General features: G+C 58.3%; 1 protein-coding gene across 2 annotated transcripts in view; it reads left to right on the forward strand.

Moving 5' to 3' along the window:
• The window catches only part of CDH4 (cadherin 4), a 646231-nt gene that overhangs the window by 576495 nt on the left and 44170 nt on the right, over nucleotides 1-25566 (forward strand). For both annotated transcript variants that reach the window (XM_064382571.1, XM_012440669.3), the window contains 2 exons: nucleotides 5210-5382; nucleotides 22995-23132. In XM_064382571.1, the coding sequence (XP_064238641.1) occupies nucleotides 5210-5382; nucleotides 22995-23132 (311 nt within the window). The remainder of the gene's footprint in view (nucleotides 1-5209; nucleotides 5383-22994; nucleotides 23133-25566) is intronic.

The raw sequence follows: 25566 nt of genomic DNA on the forward strand, positions 1-25566 counted from the left end.
ATATAGGAGCTGTAAGTGTGTGTGTGAGTGCGTGAGAGTGTGTGTGAGTGTGTGTGTGAGTGTGTGTGAGAGTGTGCGTGTGTATGAGAGACAGAGCTTCTCATATCTTTCTGCATTTCCGAGGTGGCCTCTAGAATCGTTTTCTTCTTCCTGAAAAACGCCTTAGTATTTCCTTTGGTGCAGGTCTCCAGACGAAAATTTTTTGTTTTATCTAAACGTGTCTGTGTTTCACTTTTATTTTAGAAGTTTTTTGACTGAATAATGAACTCCGGGTTCTTCATGAATTCCTTGTATTCCACTCTTTTCTGGCTTCCGTCATTCCTATTGAGAAGTCAGCTTGAAGTCTTCTCATTGCTACATTGAAAGTTTTATGCCCATTGAAAAATCGCTAGTTGCTTAAGAATTTTTATCCTTGGCTTTGGCTTTTAGCAGTTTTCCTATGACGTGACTGGCTGTGAATTTTGTTTTTAATTTATCATGCTCAGGGTTTACAGTGCTTCTCAAGTCTGGGGCTTGATATTTTTTACTGGTTTTGGAAACTTTCCAAACTATTTTCTAATCAGATGTTGCTCTTGTTTTTTCTTTCCCATTGGTCCCTCTGGACTCCAATTCCACATCTGATGAACCCCTCAAAGCCTCATGGGTTCCTTATGCCCTATGCTGTATTGCTTTGGTCTGGACAATTTCTTCTGATATATTTTCCAATTCATCCACTCTCTGTTTAATCATATTAATCTACTGTTAATCTAAGTTCTTAATCTCAGCTATTTTCCAAATAGAGCTTTCTCATTCTATTTTTTGAGTAATATCTAGTCCTCTGACATAATTTTCTATCTTAACCTTTTAATGCCTCAAACATATTAAACTAAGGTCTTTTTGTTTTTTCGGTTGGCCTCTGTTTACTCCGTGATCCGACTGTCCTCTGGGTCTGTTTAGTGTCTGTTGTTTTCAGTCAGGTTTTGTCTTCTTGTATGCCTAGTTAATCCAATGCGGTCCATGGTGTATGAAGAACTGTAGACATCATTGGAGGCTATGTGGGATGTCATCTCTCTCCATGAACGATTTCTTTTTGCTGCTAGTAGGAGACACTAACAATCACAGACAACCATAACCTAAGTTACTGTAATTAGCTCTGTGCTTCTTTAGGACTGTTTCTTCCCAGTTCACCCTCGCTCCTCGGGTGCTGCACTTCAAGGTTTTCCTCCTAGGAAAATACAGAGGAAAGCCAGCACAGAGGCAGGGGGACGTCTCTTTGGAGGGTGCAGGCTCCATCTCCTCATCTGCAGAGGGAAGTATGGTTGGGACCAGGCTTGTTGCGCTCTAAAGCAGTGGGAACACCATGAGTGGGGGAAGGATCATCGGAATGGGGTCCCCAGTTCCAGAGGCTGATGGTCACCAGCTTGCAGCCCCTCCCACCTATTTGCTTACTGCATAAATACATGTATTTTGTTGAACTATAATTCACATACCATACAGATTGCTCTTAAAACTGCCCAATTCCGTGGGTTTTTAGTATATTCACGAAGTTGTGCAACTACCACCAGAATCTAATTCTGCTGGGCTAGAGGGTAGACCAGGATGCTTCCTCTTTGACAAGCCCTCAGCCCAGTGTTTGATTCCCATTCCCGTAAATCTGTTGAAAGCCCTTCAGCACAGCCATAGCCAGTTTTAGAAGCCACAAATGCCCTAAGACAAAAGATGGCCCAGGTGTCGGGCTCTCCTTTCATCAGTCCCACACATCCTGGCATGTGTTAGCTCGCTGGTGCTTTTACGCAGATGTTTTAGGTCTCTATTTTGTCCAGTTTTTCTAGTTTTCCTTGGGAGGAATATTAGTTTAAAATGACATTGTCCACCATTTTCTAAAAACAGGATTTCCTGGGCTTCTTTTAAATAACTAGTGACTCTGGGGAAATTCTGTTGATAATTATATTCATTAAAGTTGGGTTCATTCACAACTCTTTGGGAATGTATCCATCTCATGAAATAAAGCAGGTCTATTTGGAGATGCTTTTTCTTGTGGCTTTTAAAAAAACACAAGCTCTCAATGTTTTCCCTGGAAGACACGTAATGAAGATGTGTTGAGTGAAGGACCCAGTATCTTAGCGGATGGTCCCTGCTTGCAACATCTTCTTGGTCTGATCGCAACCAAATTGTCTATTAAATCCAGTGAATGAACGAGCTGCCTTCTTCTCCACCCCCGCCTCCCAGGACTCCTGACTACCCACAGTCTATTTTCTATGCAGGTCTTAACAGTGGTAACTGCGTACCTCACTCCCCTGATGAAAACACAGCACTGGCTTCCCTGTGATCTTAGAAAAAAGTCCACAGTCCTCACCATGGGCCCAGCCCACCCCTCACCCCGTCACATGCTCCTTCCCCTCTTTGTTCCTCAAACCTGCAGAGTTCTTCCCAGCCCGGGCCTCCGCCCCTCCGCCCGGAGTCCTCCTTCTTTGCCTCACTCCCTCCACCTCCGAGAGGGCTTTCTGCTTCCTCTGCCATTGCCTTCTCAGCAGCTCCCTCCGTAGCGGTCCGTGCATGCATATCGTATTCCCGCAAAGCATTTATCGTCGCCGACAGCTTTACCTTACTTACCGGTTTGTTTTGTCTCCGTCACCAACGCATAAGGAGTAGGCACCGTGTGTGTCTGATTGCTCTCATTGCTGTATGTAAGCACAGCACGTGATGTCTGGCACGTGGCAACTGCTTAGTCACTAATCGTAGAGTGACTATAAAACAATGAAATGTTATTCAGCCACGAAAAGGAACGAACCATGAAAACGTTAGGTTAACTCTAAAAAGCCAGACACAAAAGGCCACATGTTGTATGATTCCATTTATACGAAGTGTTCAGAAGAGGCAAATCCACAGAGACAGGACGTGGATGAATGGTTGCCGGTGTCTGGAGAAGCAGGAGGAGCGACTGCGGACAGGGATGGATTTGTTTTCGGAATGATGAAAATGCTCTGGAATTCGATGCCGGTGGTAGCTGCACAACTTTGTGAATGTACTACCAAAAAAAGACCACTGAGTTGAGCGCTTTAAAGAACAACCTGTATGGGGTGTGAATTACAGTTCAGTAAAATACACGTATGTATGCAGTAAGCAAGTGCGGGGAGGGCCACGACCTGGTGACCACCAGCCTCTGGAACTGGGGACCCCGCCCCGATGATCCTCGCCCACTGGCAGTGTCCAGCACCTGCCTTAGGGTGCGACAGCATGGTCCCAACTGCAGAGGAGGAGATGGAGACTGCGCCCTCTAAAGAGACATCCTCCTGCCTCTGCTTGCTCTTCTGTGTTTTCACGAAACGTGTCTGCTTTGAGAATCTTGCATTCTTTCAGCAGAAGCTGAACGCTGAAGCACACTCCTAGTCAGACACACCCGAGGGCCCCTGCATCCCACCTGGGCTTGTCCTGCCCGGTGGAAGGCCAGATTTGGGGTCTTCCCTGCCAGGCTGCAGAGAGAGGGTGACGTGGGAGAGGGGTGGAGAGAGAATGCTCCCTGCCTGCTCTAGGGTCCTGGAAACAAGAAGTAGCTTCAGGATCCTTGCAAATTCTGCCTCCTGAGCATAAGGTCGCCCCGCACCCTGGGCATCTGGCACAGTTGGCAAATGTCCAGCAGGGCATCTGTGTGCCAGGCTGTAGGGACAGCAAGGACCCAGCCCCACCCTTGTGGCAGCTGTGATCCCACAGAGGACACGGGCATTAAGCAGACACACAGCTGTTCCAATGCAGGTTACATGAGGATGCACAGGGCCTCATGACTCAGTCTGGAGAGCCAGGAAGGGGCTTTGGGGAGGAGGAGGAGGTGGCCAGGTGGAGGAGGAGGAAGAACGTTCCAGACACAGAACAGATTGTGCAAGATCCCAGGGCTGGCGTGGTGAGAGTCCTTCATCTCACACACACAGGAACAAGCACCTCCGGTCTCTCTGGGGCCCCCGCATGACCAGCAGCCCCATCAGCCAGGGGAGGCACCGTGCGGGCAGAGGCCACACCATCCCCGGGGCCCAGCAGGGCAGCAACAGCTCTCCTCTGAGCATGAACGCAGCGGGGCCCCAGGCACTGGAGCTCCCAGGTTCTGGGAGCCACCAGGGTGAGTGGAGCACACACGTGTGCAGAGCCCGGCCAGGAACCCCGGAACATGGCGGCCAGAGTCCAGCCCCAGGACTTCCAGGTGGGAGCGTCTGCCACGCCAGCGTCAGGAGACAGCAGTTAGGAGCTGCAGAGCAGGGCCCCCACCGGCACAGTGCTAGCACAGTGGACTGCAGCCCCCACTCACCTCTGCCCCCAGCAGAGGTTCACCCTCACACCTGGAGAGGTGCTGAGGCCACAGGGTTGGGATGTGCTGATCCAATCCCTCTCCAAGGCAGGAAAGGCTGCGCGGCCAAAGGAAAGCCAAGTGCCCTTCTCAGAAAGTGGGCACTTACAGTGTGCACTACAGACCTCAGCCCCGACGAGCAAATGGGGAAACAGGCATCGAGCTGAGGGAGCACATGGGCAGCTCACCCAGCCCCTTTGGGTCCACCTCGGCTCTGAAATGCGGACGGCCCCCGGTCCCATGTCTCCCCAGATGCACTCCATCTGCCTGAGTCCCATACACACAGCGTCCCTGCTGAGGGGTCCCTGATCGGTTTGTTTGCCACTGTGTCCTCTGCAGGTGTTTATTATACAGCTTCTGTGTGCCCAAACCCATGCCAGGCCCTGCCGCAGTGACTCCGAGGCCCTCCCTTTAAGCCCAGCCAGGCTGGGCCCCACGTAGGACTGGAGATACCTTTGTGAATGACCGACTGTGGGGGCCTCGGGCCGCCTGGCCCCAGGCCTGGTCTGCTGCCCTGTGCTCTGGAAGCTTAGAGAAGTCCTTCCTCCTCTGGGGCCAGGTCTTTCCCCAGCTGAGAAAGGAAGAGGTCAGAGCAGATGACCTCAAAGGAACCTCGAGCTCTAGAAGAAGATTCTAGAAGCTCGAGTGCCCGGGGCCCTGCAGCAATCATGCACAGATTCTAGAACCCCGTGACTCTATAAGGTGGGGATCTCCAATCCTGCATGGCAGAGGTGGCAGGTGCACTAACACCAGCTCTGGGCACACAGATGAAGGAGGCTCCGCTATGCCAGACTCGCAGAGAGCTCTGCCGCCGAGGGGGCTTTGCCCGGGTTTGCACGGGGGCAGAGCCTGTGTGGCAGGCCGTCTCCATCTGAGCAGCTCTCTGTGTTCCAGGCACCTACGTGATGACCGTCACGGCCAACGATGCCGACGACGGAACCACGGCCAACGGGATGGTGCGGTACCGGATCCTGACGCAGACGCCGCAGAGCCCATCCCAGAACATGTTCACCATCAACAGCGAGACCGGAGACATTGTCACGGTGGCGGCTGGCCTGGACCGAGAGGTGAGGCGGGGTGGGGTCTGCGTGCCAGCGGGTGAGCCCCTGGTTCCCCCAGGACACACACACGAGCTGCTGGGAGGCTCTCCAGTGGCGCAGTCGGGGGTGATCGGAAGCCTCCCCCAGGTCGCTCTCTTGCCGTGGGAGATACTCGGCAAAGCAGGCTCTAGAGCTCTCAGCACCAGCTGCTCTGGGTGAGTCCTTGTGAGATTTCCAGGACAGGCCTGCTTGCAAGTGCGGCCACGTGTGGAGGGCTCAGAAAAGCAGGGACCGGCCCCTGGGTCTCTGGGTCCAGCCACAGCTGCACTCGGGGTCTGGGGTGCTCTGAAGTCCCCGCTCAGGACCTGAACACACACGCCTGCCTTGAAACCCACCCCTTCTGGGCCTGGCGCCTTAGAGGAGGCCCACCCAACCCACCCAGGCTGCAGCGGCCTGGCTATGACAAAGTGGGTACAGAGCAGCAACACCTCACACAGCCCGAAACCATCACAGCCAAATGTATGGGCCGCTGGTAGGTGCTGGGTTCCATCCACTCGCCGCTCCTGCACTGTCCTGTGGCCCCACGGGCTTCGTGACAGAGGCCTCCCTCCACCCCACTGTCTCAGGCGCCCACCCCACTCAGAGACAGACCCCAGAGGGAGGCCTTGGGCAGAGGTGAGACCAGGGACCTGCTTCTGCTCTGAAGCCTGCCAAGCGCAGGGCCACTCCAGGGCTGGGCTGTGTGTCCCTGAAGATTCGCCACCAGCTCCTGGCACTGACAGCACCCCACCAGCAGCACCTTGAGTTCCCAGGCACCCAGGACAGGGCCTCACCTGCCTTCTCCCACCCCCAGGCCTCACTGTCTGGCCTCCTGCTTGCATTGTGACCACAGAGGCCAGCATCATTCCAGGTGAAATTTACCCTCTAAGGCGTTTGGCTCCCAGAAGCCATAGAGCCACCTCGCTGGGCTCAGATCCAGCAGGGACCTGCCCACGGGAGGCTCATTGCTAAGGCCGCAGCACCACTTTCTGGCAGCGCCTCCGTCTTGCTGGCCTCAGCTCTCCTGCTCCGAGTCAGCAGCTTCTGAGTGTGGCACAGCCCTCGAGTTCTGGAGGTGCTGGGGTGTGAGGGGACCCTGCCTCAAGCTGGGGCTGCTAACCTGTCACCGGGACTTGCTGGTGACACTTTTGGGGCTGGGGCTGGCAAGGAAGTAGCAGGTTCTCCTTCCAGGTTTGGGGCTGTGGGACCCCCAGTGCCTTCCGTCTCCACCTTGGCTCCAAAAGCCCGGACTCACCTGTGGGGTCTTTATCTCTGCCTTTCAAATTAAAGCACAAAGGGGTTTTCTTGGGAATTGTAAGGGGGTGGCGCTCAGGGTAACACATGGGGCAGAGACGCCACGTGGGAGATAACTCTCAGCAGCCGTGTGGCTTGGGGGAAAGGCCAGGCGGACCCCGGGGTCAGCACGGACAGAGGGCGTTGTCAGCCCCAGCTGCGGTGACTTTCATCTGTGAGATGGGAGGATGATGACAGCCTCGGGCTCCAAGGATCAGAGATGGGGTGAGGGCTGACACGGTCGGCACAGGCTGGGATTTTCGATGCAGGATTTACATAAACATTCTTAGAGTGATGTCGGCCAAAATGGGCAGGGCTCCAAATGAGCTGCGGTCAGTCCCAGCACCTTCACCCCAGGACTGCAGGGTCCGTGGAGGTCCCGCCGCCCTCCAGTGGCCATGAACGAGTGCCTACTCCACTCAGACAAGGCTCTGCAGAGGAGCTGCCCAGCCCTGGCTCTGCCATTCAGCTGGAGAGGTGATTCCACGGCCATGACCGGGTCGGGAGGGCTGTCAGTGAGGCCCACGCAGATGTGAGGAACCAGACACTGTCCCCCATCTCCTCTGTAGCCTGGGGTCCCCACCTGCCCTGGGGAGAGAGGGCAGTCCCCGTGTGCCCCCCACACACCCGTGAGAAACACATTTCAACAGGCTGGCACCTCTCCCAGGTGTTTCCACAGCTTTGGCAGAGCGGGAGGTCTGACCGGGGTGCGTGTGTGTAAACCCCTGCCCACACACTCCATTCTCACACACACACTCCCGCACACTCACACTCCACATTCACACACATTCCTGCACATTCCTGCACACTCACACTCTCCCTCACACTGACACATTCAGCTTTTGCACACACACCCACATTCACACACACTGACACACACTCCACACACACTCCTGCACACTCACTCCACATTCACACACATTCCTGCACACTGACACACTCCTGCACACACACTCCCGCACACTGACACATTCACAGATTTTGCACACACACCCACATTCACACACACTCCCACACTGACACACACTCCTTCACACACACTGACACCCACACACTCCTGCACACAATCCTACACACTGACACTCCCACACACACTCCCACATTCATACACTGACACACACTCCTGTGCGCACACACACACACTGACATACACTGACACTCTCCCACACACTTTTCCACACACACAGTCCCACACACTGACACACACATTCACACATTTTTGCACACACACTCCCGCGTTCACACACTCCCACACACTCCTGCACACACTGACACTCCCTGACACACTCCCACACTCCTGCACACACACGCACACACACACTGACACTCCCACACACACTCCTGCACACGCACACACGTGATGCTCCAGAGGTACAGATGGGATGGATGGCTGCCGCTGTGTCCAAGGGGAGAGCAGGATGGCAGAGCAAGGGTCAGGCCCATGGGCACCAGCACCTCCGGGATGGCCCCTGGCAGAAGCCGGGCAGGGCTTACCCAGAGCCCACAGGCTGTGCCGTCTGCAAGCCATCAGCTCCGGGTCTGTAACGGGGAAAGCAGAGGGGCAGAAAGGGCAGTGGGGATGCTCAAGGAGACCCAATGGGGCCTCGACCTCCAATTGCCATGCGGGCACATGGCTGGATGCGTGCTGGCCCCAGGAAACTGTCCTCTCCCTGCATCGTGTTGGTCACGGAGGAAGAACGTCCAGTGGGAGAGGCAGCGGTTCTGTTGAGTGACCGGAGAACCGGGAAGGATCCCATACCTTGAGGCACCTTCTCCCTGGGAAGGGGGAGGTGTGGGAGCTTCATGGGGTTGGGTGCCCGCAGGGGAGGCATGCAGGCGCGAGGAGCGTTCCAGACGCATGGACGCAGCCCGTGAGCACAGCGCTTCATTCATCGCATGTACAACATGGCGGCAGTCTTCTCTTAGGACAGGGGTTTCGATTTATAGTGATAAGCTGGGGATCTAAAGGGAACCGTAGGCCGCCTGCTCTGACCTGCACTAGTTTCGTGTCCGACCCACTCCCTCTGGTTTCCGATGGGGGCCGAGGGGCTCCCCGTGGCATCGGGACCATCTGATCCCCTTCAGCAGCAGAGCCTACAGATGAAGAGACGAACAGCTAAAGCTTTCCCACTGCAGAGGGGGCGGCTGGGAGGGCTGGGGGACTTTGTAACTGATGTCATAGGAAACAGTATCTGTTATTTTCCAGGCTGAAAATATATAGAGGCCACATCTGTGGACCCCCCCTTCATAGCTGAAAATCTATCAGTAGGTGTGGGTGCAGGCTCTGACCCTGGGAGGCATCCGGAGCACCACAGAGCCCACGACGCCCTGGGGTTCCCCCAGCTGGCCTGGTGCACCCCACAAGAGGGACACCCCCTGGCCTGCCTGGCATGGGCATCCCTGTGGGCATGCCAAGGCCCATGATAGGCAGAGTGCCCAGCCTCCTGGGCTCAGCTCGCCCTCCCCGCACAGATATGGCAGCTAGGCCAACGGAGGGCCGGCAGTCCCAGTCACCCAGAGGTCTCCCCACCCACTGGCCAGCCCCCAGTGAGGCCGACCCAGCTGCTGGACCCCTGCCCAGGCCAGACACCAAGGCGAGGCCAGCCTGCCCCCCAGGCCCACAGCAGACGCAGAGCGGTACCCCCTGCTGTTGGCAGCTTCAGTGTGGCCTGCAAAACATTCCAAATAAAATGCTCATTTAAAAGCCATTAGAGGTGTGGTTGACGGACAGAGACATGGAGATTGAGGGCGTGAGGAGGCGCTGGAGTTGCAGGCGTGGGCGCTCTCCGCTGTGTGTGCCTGGGGATGTGAACGGCCGGCTTCCATCCGATGGGAGGCCCCGTCTCCTGCCTCTTGGGCGCGGTGTGCTGGAGAGGGTGGTCCCGAGGCTGCCTCCTCCAGGGCTCGTTGGAACGTAGATGTGTTTATTTTCCTTGATGATCCTTCAGCTGCTAACTCGATTCCAGGAAGATGTATTTCTCTCTCCTGTTTCTGTCTTGTGCATGTGAGACAAGCTAGTTGATGCAGTGAAGTCCGGGACCCCCATGTGGACGGGTATTGTTGGGGGACAGCAGAGCTGCGGTCCAGGGGCTCATCACGGGGATGGACTTTGGGGCCATGACACCTGGAAAGTCCCTGTGGTGCGTCTGTGTGTCATTGTGTGGAAATGTGTCTTTGGCTGGGAGGACCCCTGGCCGTCCTCAGACCCCTAGCAGGGGATGGGGTGTAACCCAAATGAGGCCCAGCCCCAAGCAGGCTGTGACAGGGTCATCACCAGGAGCCAGCTAGGCACGGGGGCTCCAGAGGGAGGCCTGCATGGACACAGATGGGCATGGTCGCCCCAGAGAGGACAACAGGCCCTGGCCTGTATGAGCGGCTGGGAGCTGAGCTGCAGGCCTGGGGCAGCTGGGGCAAGGCTCCGACCCCACTGTGGCCATGACGTCCTCATTCCCAGCCATGATAAAACAAGACCTTCATGGACAGCACATGCAGGCAGCAGAACCCTGCCCACGTTCCGTTCCCACTGCCCCTTCCACACTGAGCCCAAGCCTAGGAATGCCAAGGTCCCTGAGCTGCCCCCTCCCAGGTTCCACGCAGGGCCCTGGCTGGCAGGTGGCTGTAGGTCTTGAATCTGAGACAGACCTGGACGTGGGCTGCAGCTGGCTGCATTTGGGCACGTGGGCGTGGGCTGCAGCTGGCTGCATTTGGGCACCCGGCCACGGGCTGCAACTGGCTGCATTTGGGCACCCGGCCGTGGGCTGCAGCTGGCTGCATTTGGGCACCCGGCCGTGGGCTGCAGCTGGCTGCATTTGGGCACCTGGTCGTGGGCTGCAGCTGGCTGCATTTGGGCACCCGGGCATGGGCTGCAGCTGGCTGCATTTGGGTACCTGGCCATGGGCTGTAGCTGGTTACAGAGACAGTGTTGGGTGCCCTGAGGGCTCTTCATGAGCTGAACCAAAGATGTCCACGTCATTTCCACATTATTTTCTTTCTGCAAATGAGTCTCTTTCCCCTTCTAAAGGTACCAGCTTGAGGACTTCCATTAGAGAAGCTGCCTCCAGCACGTAGCAGCCATGTCCCCTCGGCCACAGCCTGGTCCCACGTCTTCTGCAGCCCCTCCCAGTGGGGACATTGAGGCAGGTTCCCTGACACAGACTCGGAGAGGTCATCCCCTGGGGCCAGTCTCCTCAGCAGTTTATGGCGTGGTCTCGGGGTCGTGGGTGACCTCTGCATTTGTACCCGCTTGTCCGGAGGAGACGCAGGGCCTGGCACTGTCCACCCCACTCTGCCCGCTCGGCCATTCCAGGCCCTGCCTCCCTCCTCGCACACACCCTCTCCCACCTTTTCGCCTTTGCCTCGGGATAGAAGTGGTGGATGCTGCCGAAGGCCTGCGGGGGTGTGCTGGGGCCGGGGCGGCCCTCGCCAGGGCTCTGCTTTCCGCCTGGGTCTGTGCTTTATGTTGAGAGCTGCCCTGCTCTTCGTTCGCCGGCCTCCTGGGGAAATCCGAATCATGGTTTATAGTTAACCGCTTTTGCAGCAGAAGCGGCTCGGTCTCAGATTTTCAGCAGCAAACAATAAAACAACAGGTTTTAGGACAGTGGCTCCAGGACCACTGTTGCCGGGCATTAGTAACCCGTGCCAGGACCACCAGCTGCAGCGTAGACACCAAGCGAGCACCAACCCAGTCTCTCGGGCCCAGCCTTCCCCCGGCAGAGCTGCTGCACCCTGGGCCCAGGCCTGCTGAGCCCGAGCAGCTGATTTCTGTCTGGACCTGAGCTGGGCCTCAGAGAAGAGCACACACTGGGGCCATTTCTCCACCAGCCACTTCTGAAAAGGGCACATCAGTAGTTCCTTTTTCTCTCCCTCCTCCTTCCCTTGTGCGACAAGCAAAGTCTTCAGGGGAAGCACCGGAGATGCTTCTCAGCACCAGCCTCTGTCTGACAGAGCAAGTCGTCTTTAGGAAGAAGAAAATCCACAAACATCATTGCCGCCGTGTCTAATTAGGCAGAGCTATGTAAATTGAGCGCTTCTACATGATTAAGACGTCAGGAGAGGCTTCGATAAGACCTGAGCGGTTCAAGTGTCTCTCGTGTACCAGCCGAGGATGCCCCCTATGCTAATCCTATTCATCTGGCGTTGTTTCCTAATTAGAATATTTATGGCCTAATGAGGAGGTGAACGTGCTGCCCGAGCTTCGTTCTGAAGGTGAGAGTGGCCTCCACAGATGCTGGCGCCACTCCAATTGTCGTGCGGTGAAATCAGACCCAGCCAGCATTGTTCTCAGCGTCCCTTCCAGGCTGCTCCAGAGGATGTTGATTTCATTATTAGAAACTCGATCCAGCCTCCCGGTCCTATGACAAGAGGACTATCACCCCGTCACCTTCATCAGCTTGAAATTTCTTCCCAAACATGGTGGGCCAAATTCGCTACCTCCTGGTCTGAAAGGATTCTGGGGAAAGCAAAGCCCACACCTCCCTGAATGTGTCCAAGACGCTCCACCCGGCGCTGTCTTCCGACGGAGAGCGATCGCGTGGCTTTGTTCTGCTGCCTCGGGATACTGTTCTCACCATCATCGACTTTAGTTAATATATTCACAGGATTCAGATTCCAGTAGAAAGCATTCAACGGTGACCAGAAAGTTCTAAAAGGCGTTTCTCCCAGCCAGCGAGCCTCTCGTAAGCCCCACCCAGGGAGTCTGCCTGGGGAGATGCCGCAGTGGCCTGCGGGAGGCAGGGTTCAGCGTTTCCCACTGGCTGGATTTTAAATCTCTTTCATGGAACCCTGTTTTGAAGACACCGAATATGGCTGTGTCATCTCGGAGGAAAAAAATATTAGCAATTGAGACAAATCTGCCGCTGGCCCACCTCAGGCGGGATTTGTGCCCCTGAAGTTTTCCTGATCTCCCCTCCGCCCATTCCCAAGAGAAGAGAAGAGAGGGAAGGACAGCAGCAAAGTGGACCCAGCAAGGCACTGCCCTCCAAAGCAGAGGCCCGGCTCCCAGGTCACATGGCGTCCCGGAGTGTGGGGCACTGAGCAGCCCTGAGGACCTCAGGCCAGCGGGTCACCCAGGACACAGGCCGCCACCTGCACGGTGCCCGGGGCCTCCCTGGAACCCCCAGAGCCGCGTCTCCAGCCAAGTCCTGATCCCGGCGCGCCAGCCACACCCTGCCCCCACCCCAGGTGGACTTCGCCTCCTTTCTGACTATGGATGTGCTTTCTCATCACAAAGATTTATAACATCAAATACAAAAAAACGCAAGAAAAAATGATCCTCCCAGGCCTCCACTTGAAGCCGAGCGCAGGTACCATGTGGCGTGTGGGACATTCCCCAAGGGGCTCCCAGGTTCCTCTTTGACAAACACACCTTTTTTGATCGGCAGCTGTCACCACACAGCAGATCCCACTCCGCGCTGCTGTGGCCCACGGTGGCATCAGGCAGACACCCTCCCACCTCCAGCTTCCGTCATGGGTCTGTCCTCACTTATTTACAGACTCCGGCTTTGGACCCTGTGTTTTCTGCCTGGTTGCTGTGGAGAGCACCTAAGTCAGCCAGGACATTTCAGCCACAAGCCACCAGAAACCCAAAAAGCCCAGAGAGGATGAGATGGCGCCGGCCCAGGGAGCCCAGGTCCAGGCAGGTCGGCTCAGGGACCCGGGGCCTTGGCGGCCCCCTCTGTCCTCCCTGCAGTGAAGGGACCTCCAGTTCCCTCACGGCATCCTCCGTTCTCGTCATCACAGGCAGAGGCGACACCCCCCACATTCCTGCGGGCACCACCCATCAGCCGTGCCTCTGCCGCTTCTGGGCCGAGGTGAACCCCAGCCCTGCACCCAGGCCTCTCTCAGTCCTGCCTGGGAACCTCAGGAAATTCTGGGAACAGGATGCAGTTCCCAGGCACATTGGGCAGTGCCTGCACTGAAGGTTGGGCCACAGGTGAGCTGGTGCCCACCGCTGCTGTCTAAAGGTTTCTAAAGGCCAGAGCTGGCAGGTGCGGCCACCCAGCAAGGTGAGAAGACATGCCAGTGAGTCAGAGTGAGGGCCCCGGGGCCCAGGAGGGCAGTGCTAATGACCTGGTTTCATGGGGGACCCTGGATGGCAGAGAAGGGGGCTGAGTCACAGGACAGCCGAGGTGACCCCCAACCAACTGGTGACACTTCCCACCAAGAGGTCCCTCCCACCCACCGGCGTGTAGGGCTCTGCAGCCACAGGACATGAGTGCCAGCCACGCGGAGCAGGGGCACAGCAGAGCAGGGTCAGGACAGCTCCTTCATCCACGGACGCCACTGATGGACAACCCCGCAGCCCCCGAGCGGCTCCCCACCACGGGGCCAGGTGTACACAGGGTGAATCTCTGTGTCCCGGCAACCTGCGCTGGAGGGGAGGGAGGAGAGGAGCAGGCGGCCGTGGACTCTGAGAGGAGGCTCCATTCCAGCCGTGGCCTTTCAAAACCAAAGTGCCAAGGTGTGAGTCCGGGCAGTGCCGTGGGAGAGGGCAGCAGTGGCAGCGGAAGAAGTAAACCATGGCGTGGTGCAGCTTCCCGGTGAGCCGCTCCTGTGAGCCGGCCCCAGCGTGAACCGTGGCCAGGATTTCAGCCCCACCTGGCAGCAGCAGCCCAGGCTCCCACCTCAGAGCCTCCAGTGGTCAATTAGTCGACCGCTGTCCATCTGCTTTGGAACTGGGCCCAGCAGCTGGGGTTGTGGCTGGAGCAGGGACCAACGTCTCCCTCTGAGGATGGCCAGTGCCAGGCGGAGGGCCGGAAGAGGGAGGCATGTGGGGGCCTGGAGGCGGGGAGGAGCAAGAACCCAACACAGCTGGAGATGCAGGCCCCCTGGGGGACACTGGCCCAGCCACAGACCTGGCCCTATCAGCATCTGGACTGGGTTGAATTGCGGTCCCCAGAAAAGCTGTGTCCACACCCTGAGCCCTGGCAGCGTGACCTTGTCTGGAAAAGGGCCTTTGCAGCTGCGAAGATCTAGAGATAAAACCGTCTGCATTGGGGTGGACCTTAAATCCTTAGAGAGGCAGAAGGAGGCGTGAAACGCAGGGGAGAGGGCTGCGTGGGGACCGAGGCAGAGGCCGGACGATGAGGCCGCAAGCCAAGGGCGCCTGGAGCCACCAGGAAGTAGAAGAGGCAGGACGGGTCCTCCTCAAGCCCCTGGATGGAGCCAGGCCCTGCCCACACCTCCACCGGGAGCCTCTGGCCTCTGGGCGGCTGTTTTTAAGCCGCCTCGTTTGACCAGACGCTGACAGGAAGCGGCCGGACTCCGTCCCTGTTGTCGAGAAGCCTGTGACTGGCTCTGTGATGAGGCTTTATTGGCACGGCGTGGTGGGTCATTTGCACCATGACGCGAAAGCCGGTCACTTAGGAGGAAGGAGCGGGGCTATTTCACCTGCGTCCTTGGCGGCTCGGCCCCTTTGTCAGGCAGGTCCAGTCTCAAACCCAGGGGCAGCTTCCGCCACTGAGGTGCAGTTTTTATTCAGCTTTTTTTTAACTTGGCCAGCGTTGAAGCAGGAGATTTCTATTCAAAGCCCAACTTCCGGATTCTCTTAAGATTCAGATCCTTGGTCACAGGGCCTGCTTTCCCGCAAGGCGCCAGGAGGGCTGGGCTGAGGGAGGCCTGGGTTGAGGGCTGGAAAGCCCCTGGCTGGGAGGGTGCAGCTCCCCTCCCCGTCTCCCACCCAGGCCAGGGTGCGCCTGAGCCACTGAGTGCGGCCATTTCCCTGCCGTAGAGAAATGCTTCCTCTAGGTCTATCAGAGTGAGAAAATGCAAAGCGAAAGGCCTGTGCGTCTCAGGAGAACGGGAGCCTGAGCGTGTCTGTGTTGGGGGGCGGGTATTCCCCAGTGTTTCTCGGCACCCCAGGCAGTGTGGGCTCCCCAGCCCCCGCCCCTTCCTATCTGTCCAAAAACTCACCCGCCGGCCCTGCAGGTGCGTTTCCTTCTGTGACTGCCGTCTTCCCACACCCAGCGGAAGCCACCCAGACCACCTGCTCCACTGGTCTCCAGCCTCTGTGCCTGCCCTGCCTCCGTCCGCGCGCAGGAGCCTGGCGATCCCGTTCAGACACCAATCCCATCTCCCGAGTTCTCAAACCTTCATGGCTTCCCATCTCACCCAGAGTCAGAACCAAACCCGGGCCCATTCCCCTGGCCCCCTGAGCCCACCCCGCCTGCCCCAGGGCCTTCTCGCTGGCTGTCTCCCCGGCACCCCAAGTCCATCTCCCACCCCAGGGCCTTCTCACTGGCTGTCTCCCCGGCACCCCAAGTCCACCTCCCACCCCAGGGCCTTCTCGCTGGCTGTCTCCCCGGCACCCCAAGTCCACCTCCCACCCCAGGGCCTTCTCACTGGCTGTCCCCCCGGCACCCCAATTCCACCCCACCTGCCCCAGGGCCTTCTCGCTGGCTGTCTCCCCAGCACCCTAAGTCCACCTCCCATCCCAGAGCCTTCTCACTGGCTGTCCCCCCGGCACCCCAATTCCACCCCACCTGCCCCAGGGCCTTCTCGCTGGCTGTTCCCCCAGCACCCCAATTCCACCCCGCCTGCCCCAGGGCCTTCTTGCTGGCTGTCTCCCCGGCACCCCAAGTCCACCCCCCACCCCAGGGCCTTCTCGCTGGCTGTCTCCCCGGCCTGCCGCATTCCTCCCTAGATCCCCATGGCCCAATGGCCACGTGTGCTTGGCAGACAGCCCTGCCCCGCCGCCCAGTGCACTGACACTCTGTCCCTCTCCCCTGCTGTGTTTTCTGCACGGCCGCTGTCCCCAGCTGACGTGATACTCTTTGCTGTTTGCTGTGGGTCTCCTCCCCTAGAGCTGTGCTTCCAACCTATGGTGACATCCCTCTTGGGACACTGGGCAAGTGGTGGCATCTGTGGTTGTCACAGCTGGGTGGGGGACGCCAGGAATGCTCAACACCCCTCAGGGCCCAGGACGCCCCACAGCAGAGAATGGCCCAGCCCAAGGGCTGATAGTGCCCAGTTTGGGAAAAGCTTCCCCAGAGCATCAGCCACAGGCAGGCAAGGGCTCCAAGAGCCGCTGGAATCCATGGCTCAGAAACACGGGGCCCCTGGAGAGCTCAGGCACATGGCCCTCCACAGTTGGGTGTGGCTGCCCGGCCCCCGGAGAGGGAATTGTTCTCCTCCGTGACCCAGGGGTGGGGGGTCAGGAGAGGCCCCAGGGAGGAGGCCCAGGGAGGAGCCTCAGTGCCTACTGGACTGACAGGCCCTCCCCTGCCGGCCCCCGTCTTGTTCTTCCAATCACCAGCAGTCATTCCTGCAGCCCCCCTCCCTCTGTGCCCAGCAGAGAACACGAAAGACACAGAGAGAGAGAGAAAGAGATGGGGGAAGCCAGAGGACCCCCCAACCCCCCACCCCCATGCTGTGCATTTTGTGAACTGACGAAGCAGAGACCTCTTTTGTGGCCTCCCCCTGCCCCCAGCAGCCATTGAGGAAGGAATCGCTGCCTGGAACTGGGAAATGCTGGCGTTTCCTCTGGTTTTGATCCAGCTCAGCACAGCAGAAAGCAAACCTGGTTACAGAGTGTGAGGGGAAGGTCGGCTGGAGTCGGGTTTGTGGGCGCAGCGCAGAGGCTCTGGGCCACCAGGGAATGCAGTCAGGGCCAGGGACACCGGAGGCCCCAAGGAGTCGTGAAACCCACACGAGCCGAGGCAGCTGCACGTCACCTTCCCGGGTGTGCGAACAGAAGCCGAGTGGAAGGCGGGGCGAGACACGCTTCCTTCAATGCACCAGCCTGGGCGGCTAAGGGGCCAGGTCCCGGGGTTTCAGCCCCTCGTCCTAGAGGAGGAAGGGCAGGGAAGACAAAGCCCACAGAGCCAGGGGTGGTGAGGGGCAGACTGTGGCGGTGGGTGGTCCACGAGTTGAAGGGGGTAAGCAGGGTGTTCAGGAGGAAGGTTGGGAAGGAGGGACGATGGCCACCCTTCAGGGCTCGCCACGTAGCCGTGCCCCTGAGCAGGGGTGACCTCTCAGTGACAGCCTGGGGGCACCCAGGGAGGGGCTCCATCCTCAGCCCCGCCCCACCCCAGGCAAGGGAACCCCAGAAAGCACCTGCATTTGAAGGCAGAAGGGCTGAGCACCTCACCTCGGGGGCCGGCTGCTGCTGGCTCCTGGGTGCCCGGGAAACTCACCTGGACAGGACGTGCCGCCAGGCAGTGCCTCCTCCCAGAACAGCAGCAGCCCTGAAGGGCTGAGGGGCCAGGAGGAAGGAGAGAGCCCTGGGGTGGGGGCGGGGAAGGCTTCCTGGAGAGGGACTCAGCCCGTAGGGGGAGGGGCGGGTGGTGACACCCGACTGGAGCCCTGGGCTAGGATTAGGTGTGGGGTAGGCCCCATGTCCCTTTAGCCTGGAGGGACCCTTCTCTGATAGCTTAGGGGTCAGCCTGCAGGCCCAGCACAGTGCCTGGCCGGGACCACCACCAGCCAGATGCAGCCCCCACCCCACTAGCTCGGTGAGCCACGCTGGAGTGGACGTGGGGTACTGAGTCCCCTGGGGCCCTGCAAGGCTGCGGGGACTGAGGTCGACACAGCGCATTCCTGCCTGTGCCAGGCGAGGGAGCTCACATGCCTCCTTTAACCGCACGCTTCAGCGGGGTTCAGTGGTCACAAAGCTGTGCGACCATCACCTCGACTCACCCAGGGACACTTGCAGCAGCCCAGAACCATCACTCCCGTCCTCCACTCCCTTCCCCCAGCTCCCCCAGCCCCTGGCAGCCCCGAGTCTTCTTTCTGCTTCTATGGATCTGTCTATTCGGGACATTCGCTGTAAGTGGGCTCACTCCACGCCTGGGGTTTCGTGTCTGGCTTCTTCCACCGAGCGTCACCACGGCAGCTTGCGTCTGCACTTCCTGCCTTTTCCTGGCTGAGTAATAATCCACGGCATGTGGAATAATATTCCACAGTCCCACATGGAACCGTGTTCTCTTTATCCAGCCATCACTCACGGGTCGCCCGGCCATTCGGCGCTGTCGGCTGCTGTGAACGAGGACATGCGGGTGTTTTCAGAACACCTGATTTGTGCTCTTTTGGATACACACCCAAGAGGGGAGCTGCCAGGCCGTGCGGTGACTCTTCACTTGTGAGAACTCGCAGCGCCTGCATTCGCTCCTCCCATAGCATCTAATCTTCATGCCCCCCGTCACTGGAGAGACCCCAGGTGCTGTGCAGCCTGAGGACAGACGCAGAGCGGGCCTGGCCCTCTGTCTGCTCGTCTCTCAGCCTCCAAGGGGATGGAGGTTCCAGCAGTGACAGCTGGGAAGGCCCTTGGGGAGGGTGTGGTCCAGGAGGAAGCAGCAGGAATCCCGCTGACCTGAGAGGGGCTAGAGAAGCTCCCGGAGCAGCAGCCGCCGCTGCGCTGGCACTGGCGCAGCTCACTCAGCAGGAAGGGACGCAGGGCATCTGCCAGCCTGGGCTGCAGGCCTTGGGCCTCCTTTACACCCCCATACTGACCGCCTCTGGGTGCAGAGAGCCTGGAACAGGTTGGGTAGGCATGCTTGCAGCCTGGCAGATGAGACCATCCCTAGATGGTGGCTGGGGTGGGAGCAGCACCCAGGAGAACTTCAGGATCTGAGCTCCAGGTGCGGCTCGGGCCATGGCGCATCACTGGCTGCGTGGCTGGCCACCCCACGCTGGGTATGGGCAGGGCATGCTCAACTCGGGAAGCTTTGATGCCTTTCTAGGGCAGGCCGGCAGCTGCATTATTGATGGCTGTTCTGGAAAATTTACATGCCGAGCTATAGGGAAGTGAGCGAACGCCCCAGGGACGGCCCACTGCGGTTTTCTTCCCTCCTCTTGAACTTGAAAATGGCCAAATCACTTTTTAATGAATTCATTGCGGCTCCACTGCTGATGGCATGGCTGACTCCAGAGACCTCTGCCATGTTCCCTGCACCTGACAGAAGCAGGAAGGGTGGTGGCCCCGCCCAGGATGTGGGCAGGTGTCCCACAGGGCAAACCAGCCCTTCCAGGGCTCCCGCTGCCCGCACGGACACCTCCATCGAGGGTTATACGGGAAGCAGAGGTTGCACACGTCAGCCATGGAGAGGGAACGCTGGTCCAGAGCTGAGTCCTGGGTCATCTGTTTGTCCCTGGGGACGGTTGCTGGCCTCCGGAGCACTCACAGCCCCTGACCTCGAGGAGTCCCGGGCCTTCATCTTCCGCAAACGGGAGGGCACCATGCCCCTGGGCCACACAGGCCCGTGGAAGGCTGCACATGGTCCATGCACGCAGTAAGGTTGGTTGGGGCGCTGGGACGAGGCACCCGACACCCCTGAGCAGGGCCCTGCCCCATGGTTAACATGGGGCTCCCCTCACCTGCCTCACAGGAGTGAAATGCACTTGAGGAAAAAGCGTGCAGCCCAGTGTGAGCCTTTTAGATAAAGACATCGAAACTTCCAGCCAAGCCAGCCCCGGCCTGCTATATACAGACCAGCAACGTCTGCCAGGCGGCCTGTCTGCGGGTGCACCCATGACCACCTCGTGGGCACATGCCTGGGTCCTGCCCACCCACCCTCTCACCCCATCCCGGAAAGGGGCAGGTGGAGAAGTGATGAGGTCAGGAGCCTGACCCCACCTCCCCACTGCTCTCAGGGGTGCCAGGTTGACCCTGCCTGGGCTTTAGAAGCCCCACCAACTGGAAGGCCACTGGCTGCTTCTGGGGGTCCCCATGGAGAGTTCTTCCTTCTCGTGGGTCTAGCTTCCTGCCCCACCCGGCCAGGAGACACCGCGACCTGCCTCCCAAAATCAAGACCAAGCTGCCCTCTAGTGGCAGTTGGCTACACACACACAGACAACACGCATGCACATCCATGCCCATGTGGGTTTCTATGCATGCAGACGTGCACACATACAGGGGTATAAACACACATGCCCACACAGGCATGCACACACATGCACAAACATGCATACACACACAGGCATGCGCACATGTGCACAAACACGCATACACATACCCACACAGGCATGCACACCCGTGCACAAACATGATGCATACACAGGCATGCACACTTGCAAAAACATACACACATGCACACACAGACATGCACACGTGTGCACAAACAGCCCAAACAGGCATGCACACACATGCACAAACATGCATACACACATGCCCATACAGGCATGCACACAGGCATACACAGACACACATACACACATGCACACACGTGCACAAATGTACACACATGCACACACACATACAATACACTGTACATGTCTGTTATTTTCAATATATAGAAAAGAATGCATTTCTTTTCTGTACACTGAAAGCCCAGCAGCTGGGGTGGCTTCCATGAGCCGGCTCTGATTCAATAGCAGAAGCAATGAAGACTTGGAGAATGGTGTCACGCTGCAAGCTTGTGACCGCAGTTTCTCTGGGGGTGAGGGGGTGACATTCTTCTCCGGATGGATCCCTCTCTCTCCCCGGCTGGTGTCAGTCTCCTGCTTTCCAGTATGGTCCTTCTGGGGGTGCCATGCCAGGGGGCCACAGCCAAATACACATGTAGCTGAGAGCAGCCCGAGGGCCCCACTTTGCAGAACAGAGGTGGCCGAGGGAGGCCAGCGTAGGAAGGCAGTGGGGCACCGCCTGAGGGGGATGTCGTGCCCAGGAAAGAGGCTGCAGAGAGTCCTCAGCAGCTTCGATTTCCAAATCCATCCTGGGACGGGGAAGAAAATCAGATTTGTAAAGAACAAGAGAAACATGGTTGAGGAATGAAGGAAGTGTCCACGGTGAGGCTGCCTGCTGCACGGTCAGAAAACTCAGACAACAATCAAGGGAGGACATAACAAATGTAAAAGTGCAACCCAGCAGTGAGCCGTGGGTGAGGAGCAGGCTGCGCTGAAGAGAATCCCATGGGAAAGGGACATCAGGGGGCTGGGGGGCTTGATTCAAGATGAAGCCACAGAGGAGGTTAGCAGCCATGACATACGGAGTGCTGTGGCCGTGTGAAGGGTTTGGGTGTATGCCGGGAGCTTTTGCTGTGTAACAAAAGATCCCAAAACTTAGCAGCCTAAAACAACCACCATTTATTTCTGTTTATTTAGTTCACAAGTCCACAAATTGGCAATTTGGGCTAGGCTCAGCTGGAAAACCCTTCCAGCCTTGGCTGGGCTCATTCATCCATCTCTCATCAGCTGCCAGCTTGGCTTGGGGTTGGCTGGTCTTGGAGGGAAGGAGAAAGGGATAGAAAAACAGAGGGATGGAAATGTAGAAAGAGGGAGGGAGGAATGGTGAATGGGTGGGTGAGTAGAGGGATAGATGGGTGGGGGGATAGATGGATGGGTGGGTGAGTAGAGGGATAGATGGGTGGGTGCGTGGGTGGGTAGGTGGGGTTATAGATGGATGGATGATGGATGGAAAGAGAAAAGGTTGGTGACCATCGGCTATTTTTAATTTCTTATGGAGCCAGTTTATGAACCTGAGCACATTTCACTGAATCACACTTCGAGGAACTTCTCCATTACCCTCTTAGAGAAGCAAGGCTCGGGATTGTTAGTCACTTGGAGGGCATTTCACAGGGTCCCCAGAATCCCCCTCCCCTAATGGTGCTGGTGAGAAGCGGGCTGTGGTCCCCGCAGGGAGCTGCCCACAAGTTTGTCCTCAGCTGTCACCTCAGAAGTTCATGGCCTCTTGGTCAGAACAGAGGTGTGGAAAAGCCACATCTGCCAACTCAGGGATTTCACCACCGGTGGAGTCCCAGCAAGGGCTCTGTGGAGAAGGGCCGTGAGACTCCTTCAACGTCTAATAAAATGCACTCATCCCGCCAAGCTTCACACCTGCACCGACACGGTCAACTGCTCTGTGACTGCATTTTCCAGCAGAAAGCATGCTTGCATCTCCACACCTGCAAACAGAGGGAGAGGGTGTGTCTTTTCTGACCTGCAGTTCAGCTGGACGAGGTAAACCCTCAGGAAGCGAAGTCCCTCCTGACCCGTGTCTGCGGGGCGTCCCTCTCTTTCCAAACTGTCCCTGCTTGGTTTTCCAGACTGAATGCAACCCCAGTGCACTCTGGGCACCCCTGTTCTCCTCCCTTCTATCTTAGCACCAAACGATCTACCCCCATCAAAGGCAGGGCCACTGAGATGAAAACACAAGCAGACCTCTTCCTGCCACAGTTTAACCTATGGTGAGGAGAGGAGAAAGTTACTCCGATAGGCAGAGTCAGCCAGGAGGCTTGGCGAGGGCCCTGCACCCAGCATACGGCCCTGATGAGAGAGAATGCCGTTCCTGTGATAAGATTTCTTTTCATAAGTGCCCTGTCAGTTACAACCCAAACTGAATCTCTGTTCTTTCTCAACTGGTGTCTCCCTTCCAGAAAGTTCAGCAGTATACAGTCATCGTTCAGGCCACAGACATGGAAGGAAATCTCAACTATGGCCTCTCGAACACAGCCACAGCCATCATCACGGTGACGGACGTGAATGACAACCCACCAGAATTCACCACCAGCACGGTGAGTCCCTCGAAGCCGCCCGGCGACACGTGGCCCGTGCAGGGCAGGAATGCACTGGCACGCGGCACAGCTCCCCCTCTCTGCGGCTCTGTCTGACGGGCACTTGGCAGGCAGTGCGTAAGAAAGGCCCTGGCAGCAGGGGCTGCTGTGTGGAGCAGCTCCACTCCTGGTGTGTGCAGTAGGGCAGAGGCTGGGGCTCAGCCAGGGAGAGGGCCTGCGGGGAGGTCGGTTGCCGCCTGGGAGGCATCGCTGATGTCTGCAGGAGCTGACCGATACTGTCTGGGCTGATGTCACTACCACACTGGGAGGCCTGTGTGTGCTGTGTGGGTGGGGTCTGCTTGGGAGATGCCCAAATGGGGCCTTGGCAGGGCAGGTCCATCCCCATGTGGAGAGCTTGGCCGACCCTCTGGGACCGCTGTCGGCAGAAAGGGGGTCGTGACCGGGCCCCATACTGGCTGCTCAGGACCTGAGTGGCCACTCAGCGACTGCTGTTGAAAGTCCATGCGGGCCCCAAGCCCCCAATTCACAGGGGGCCAAACTCCATCCTCCTGGTGGGAACACGGTGGAGACGAGGCTGTGAGGTTCCCACCTCCCCTGGATTCCAGCGGGGCGGCTGCACCGCAGGGAGGGTCCATCCCCTTGAAACCTGTAGAGGCCACTGCAGCCAGCAAACATTGGATGACCCCACTTCCCTGCTGCCTGACGGTCTGGGGAGGTCCTGGCCTTGGCTGTCACGCTGCTTACCACCCAGGACCCTTCATGGTGACTCCCTGGGTTCATGGGGCATGGCACTGTGTCCCCAAACTGTCTTTTTGGGCCCTGCATGGCAGTGCTGATGTCACAGGCATGCAACCCAACCACGGAGGCCCCTCTAGAAAGGCTGAAGGTGCCAGGCTGGGACGTACAGAGGGAAGGGTGGGCAAAGGCTTCCAGAGCAGCCGCAGCCCCAAGATGCCGGGATCTCAGGGTCCTCTCTGCTCCTACAACCACGTCGCCCTCCTCTCCCCCCGGCCCAGGCCCCTGCAGGGCTCCGTGTCAATCATGATAGCAGTGAGAACGGCAGTACCAGCCACGTCTGCGGAGCCGCCCCTGGGTGCCAGCCAGGGCTGCAGGGCCAGCCTCTGATCCAGCCAACCCAACCAACCCAGTGATGGAGGACGATGCTGGGATCCGGGAGGCTAAGGGGGAGAGGAGAAGGGATGGGTCAGGAGGTAGACCCTCCATCCCTGGGAGCCGTCCTCCCAGTGGGTGGGCTGGCTTGGTGACTCAAGGCCAGCGCCCCTGGCCACAGCGCCTGCCCGTCCGCATCTGGGCCTCCTGCAACCCAGGCCCCGGGCAACTGCACTAGGCGGAGGCAGCTGTGAGCACACACCGCCATCTGGTGGGCAGATGGCAGATCGCCGCAGACAGAGCCAGCTCAGCCCCACTGCGGCTGGGATGGGGGGCTCCAGGCGCTCCCCCAGGCTCCTGGCAGTGAATCCCAGGCAGCAAGCGGCCAGGGCAACCAGGAGCCCGAGGAGCATTTAACTGGGCAGAGCCCCGGGATGCAACAGCTCTCATGCAATTGGCCAGGAAGGCGTTCAGATGGTTTAGAAAACACCCCCTTCTCTCTGCTTCAGTCTCTATCTGCTCTCTTCTGGCCAGTAGGCAATGAGCAGGAGAGGCTCAGGGCCAGGCTCCTGGGGAGTCTGAACCAAGGGGAAGCAGCTGCGAACCCCGGGGCCCTGGAGAATAATAACGCCCAGGCCCAAGAGCTCAGCAGGGCTTCATCCACACAGCTGGCCCGGCAGCCCCAGCTGTCCTTGCTCCCTGACTCTAAGAAAGAGAAGGAAGTGATGGCAGGGAAGGGGAGGAGAAGGGGATGTCCCAGACTGTGTGGAACAGGTGTCTCTGCCTCTCTTGGAGCCAGCATCCCTGTGGGGGAAGATGCAAGCCAGCAGAATGTCCCTGCCCTGCACATGCCTCTGACAAATGGCCCATCAGGAGTCACACTGAGCCCCCCACAGAATTCTGCATTTGGCTCCAGGTGACTTGAAGCACATTGCAGGGGAGAATTCCTGCCTCTGTGTCCCCGTGAACGAAAGGTGGGGATGGCCGGGCTCTCCCTCTGTGTCCCCGTGAACGAAAGGTGGGGATGGCCGGGCTCTCCCTCTGTGTCCCCGTGAACGAAAGGTGGGGATGGCCGGGCTCTCCCTCTGTGTCCCCGTGAACGAAAGGTGGGGATGGCCGGGCTCTCCCTCTGTGTCCCCGTGAACGAAAGGTGGGGATGGCCGGGCTCTCCCTCTGTGTCCCCGTGAACGAAAGGTGGGGATGGCCGGGCTCTCCCTCTGTGTCCCCGTGAACGAAAGGTGGGGATGGCCGGGCTCTCCCTCTGTGTCCCCGTGAACGAAAGGTGGGGATGGCCGGGCTCTCCCTCTGTGTCCCCGTGAACGAA

This window comes from Aotus nancymaae, unplaced genomic scaffold (genome assembly GCF_030222135.1).
Source record: "Aotus nancymaae isolate 86718 unplaced genomic scaffold, 86718_ANA_hifiasm-v0.15.2.pri h1tg000029l, whole genome shotgun sequence".
Classification (NCBI taxonomy): Eukaryota; Metazoa; Chordata; class Mammalia; order Primates; family Aotidae; genus Aotus; species Aotus nancymaae.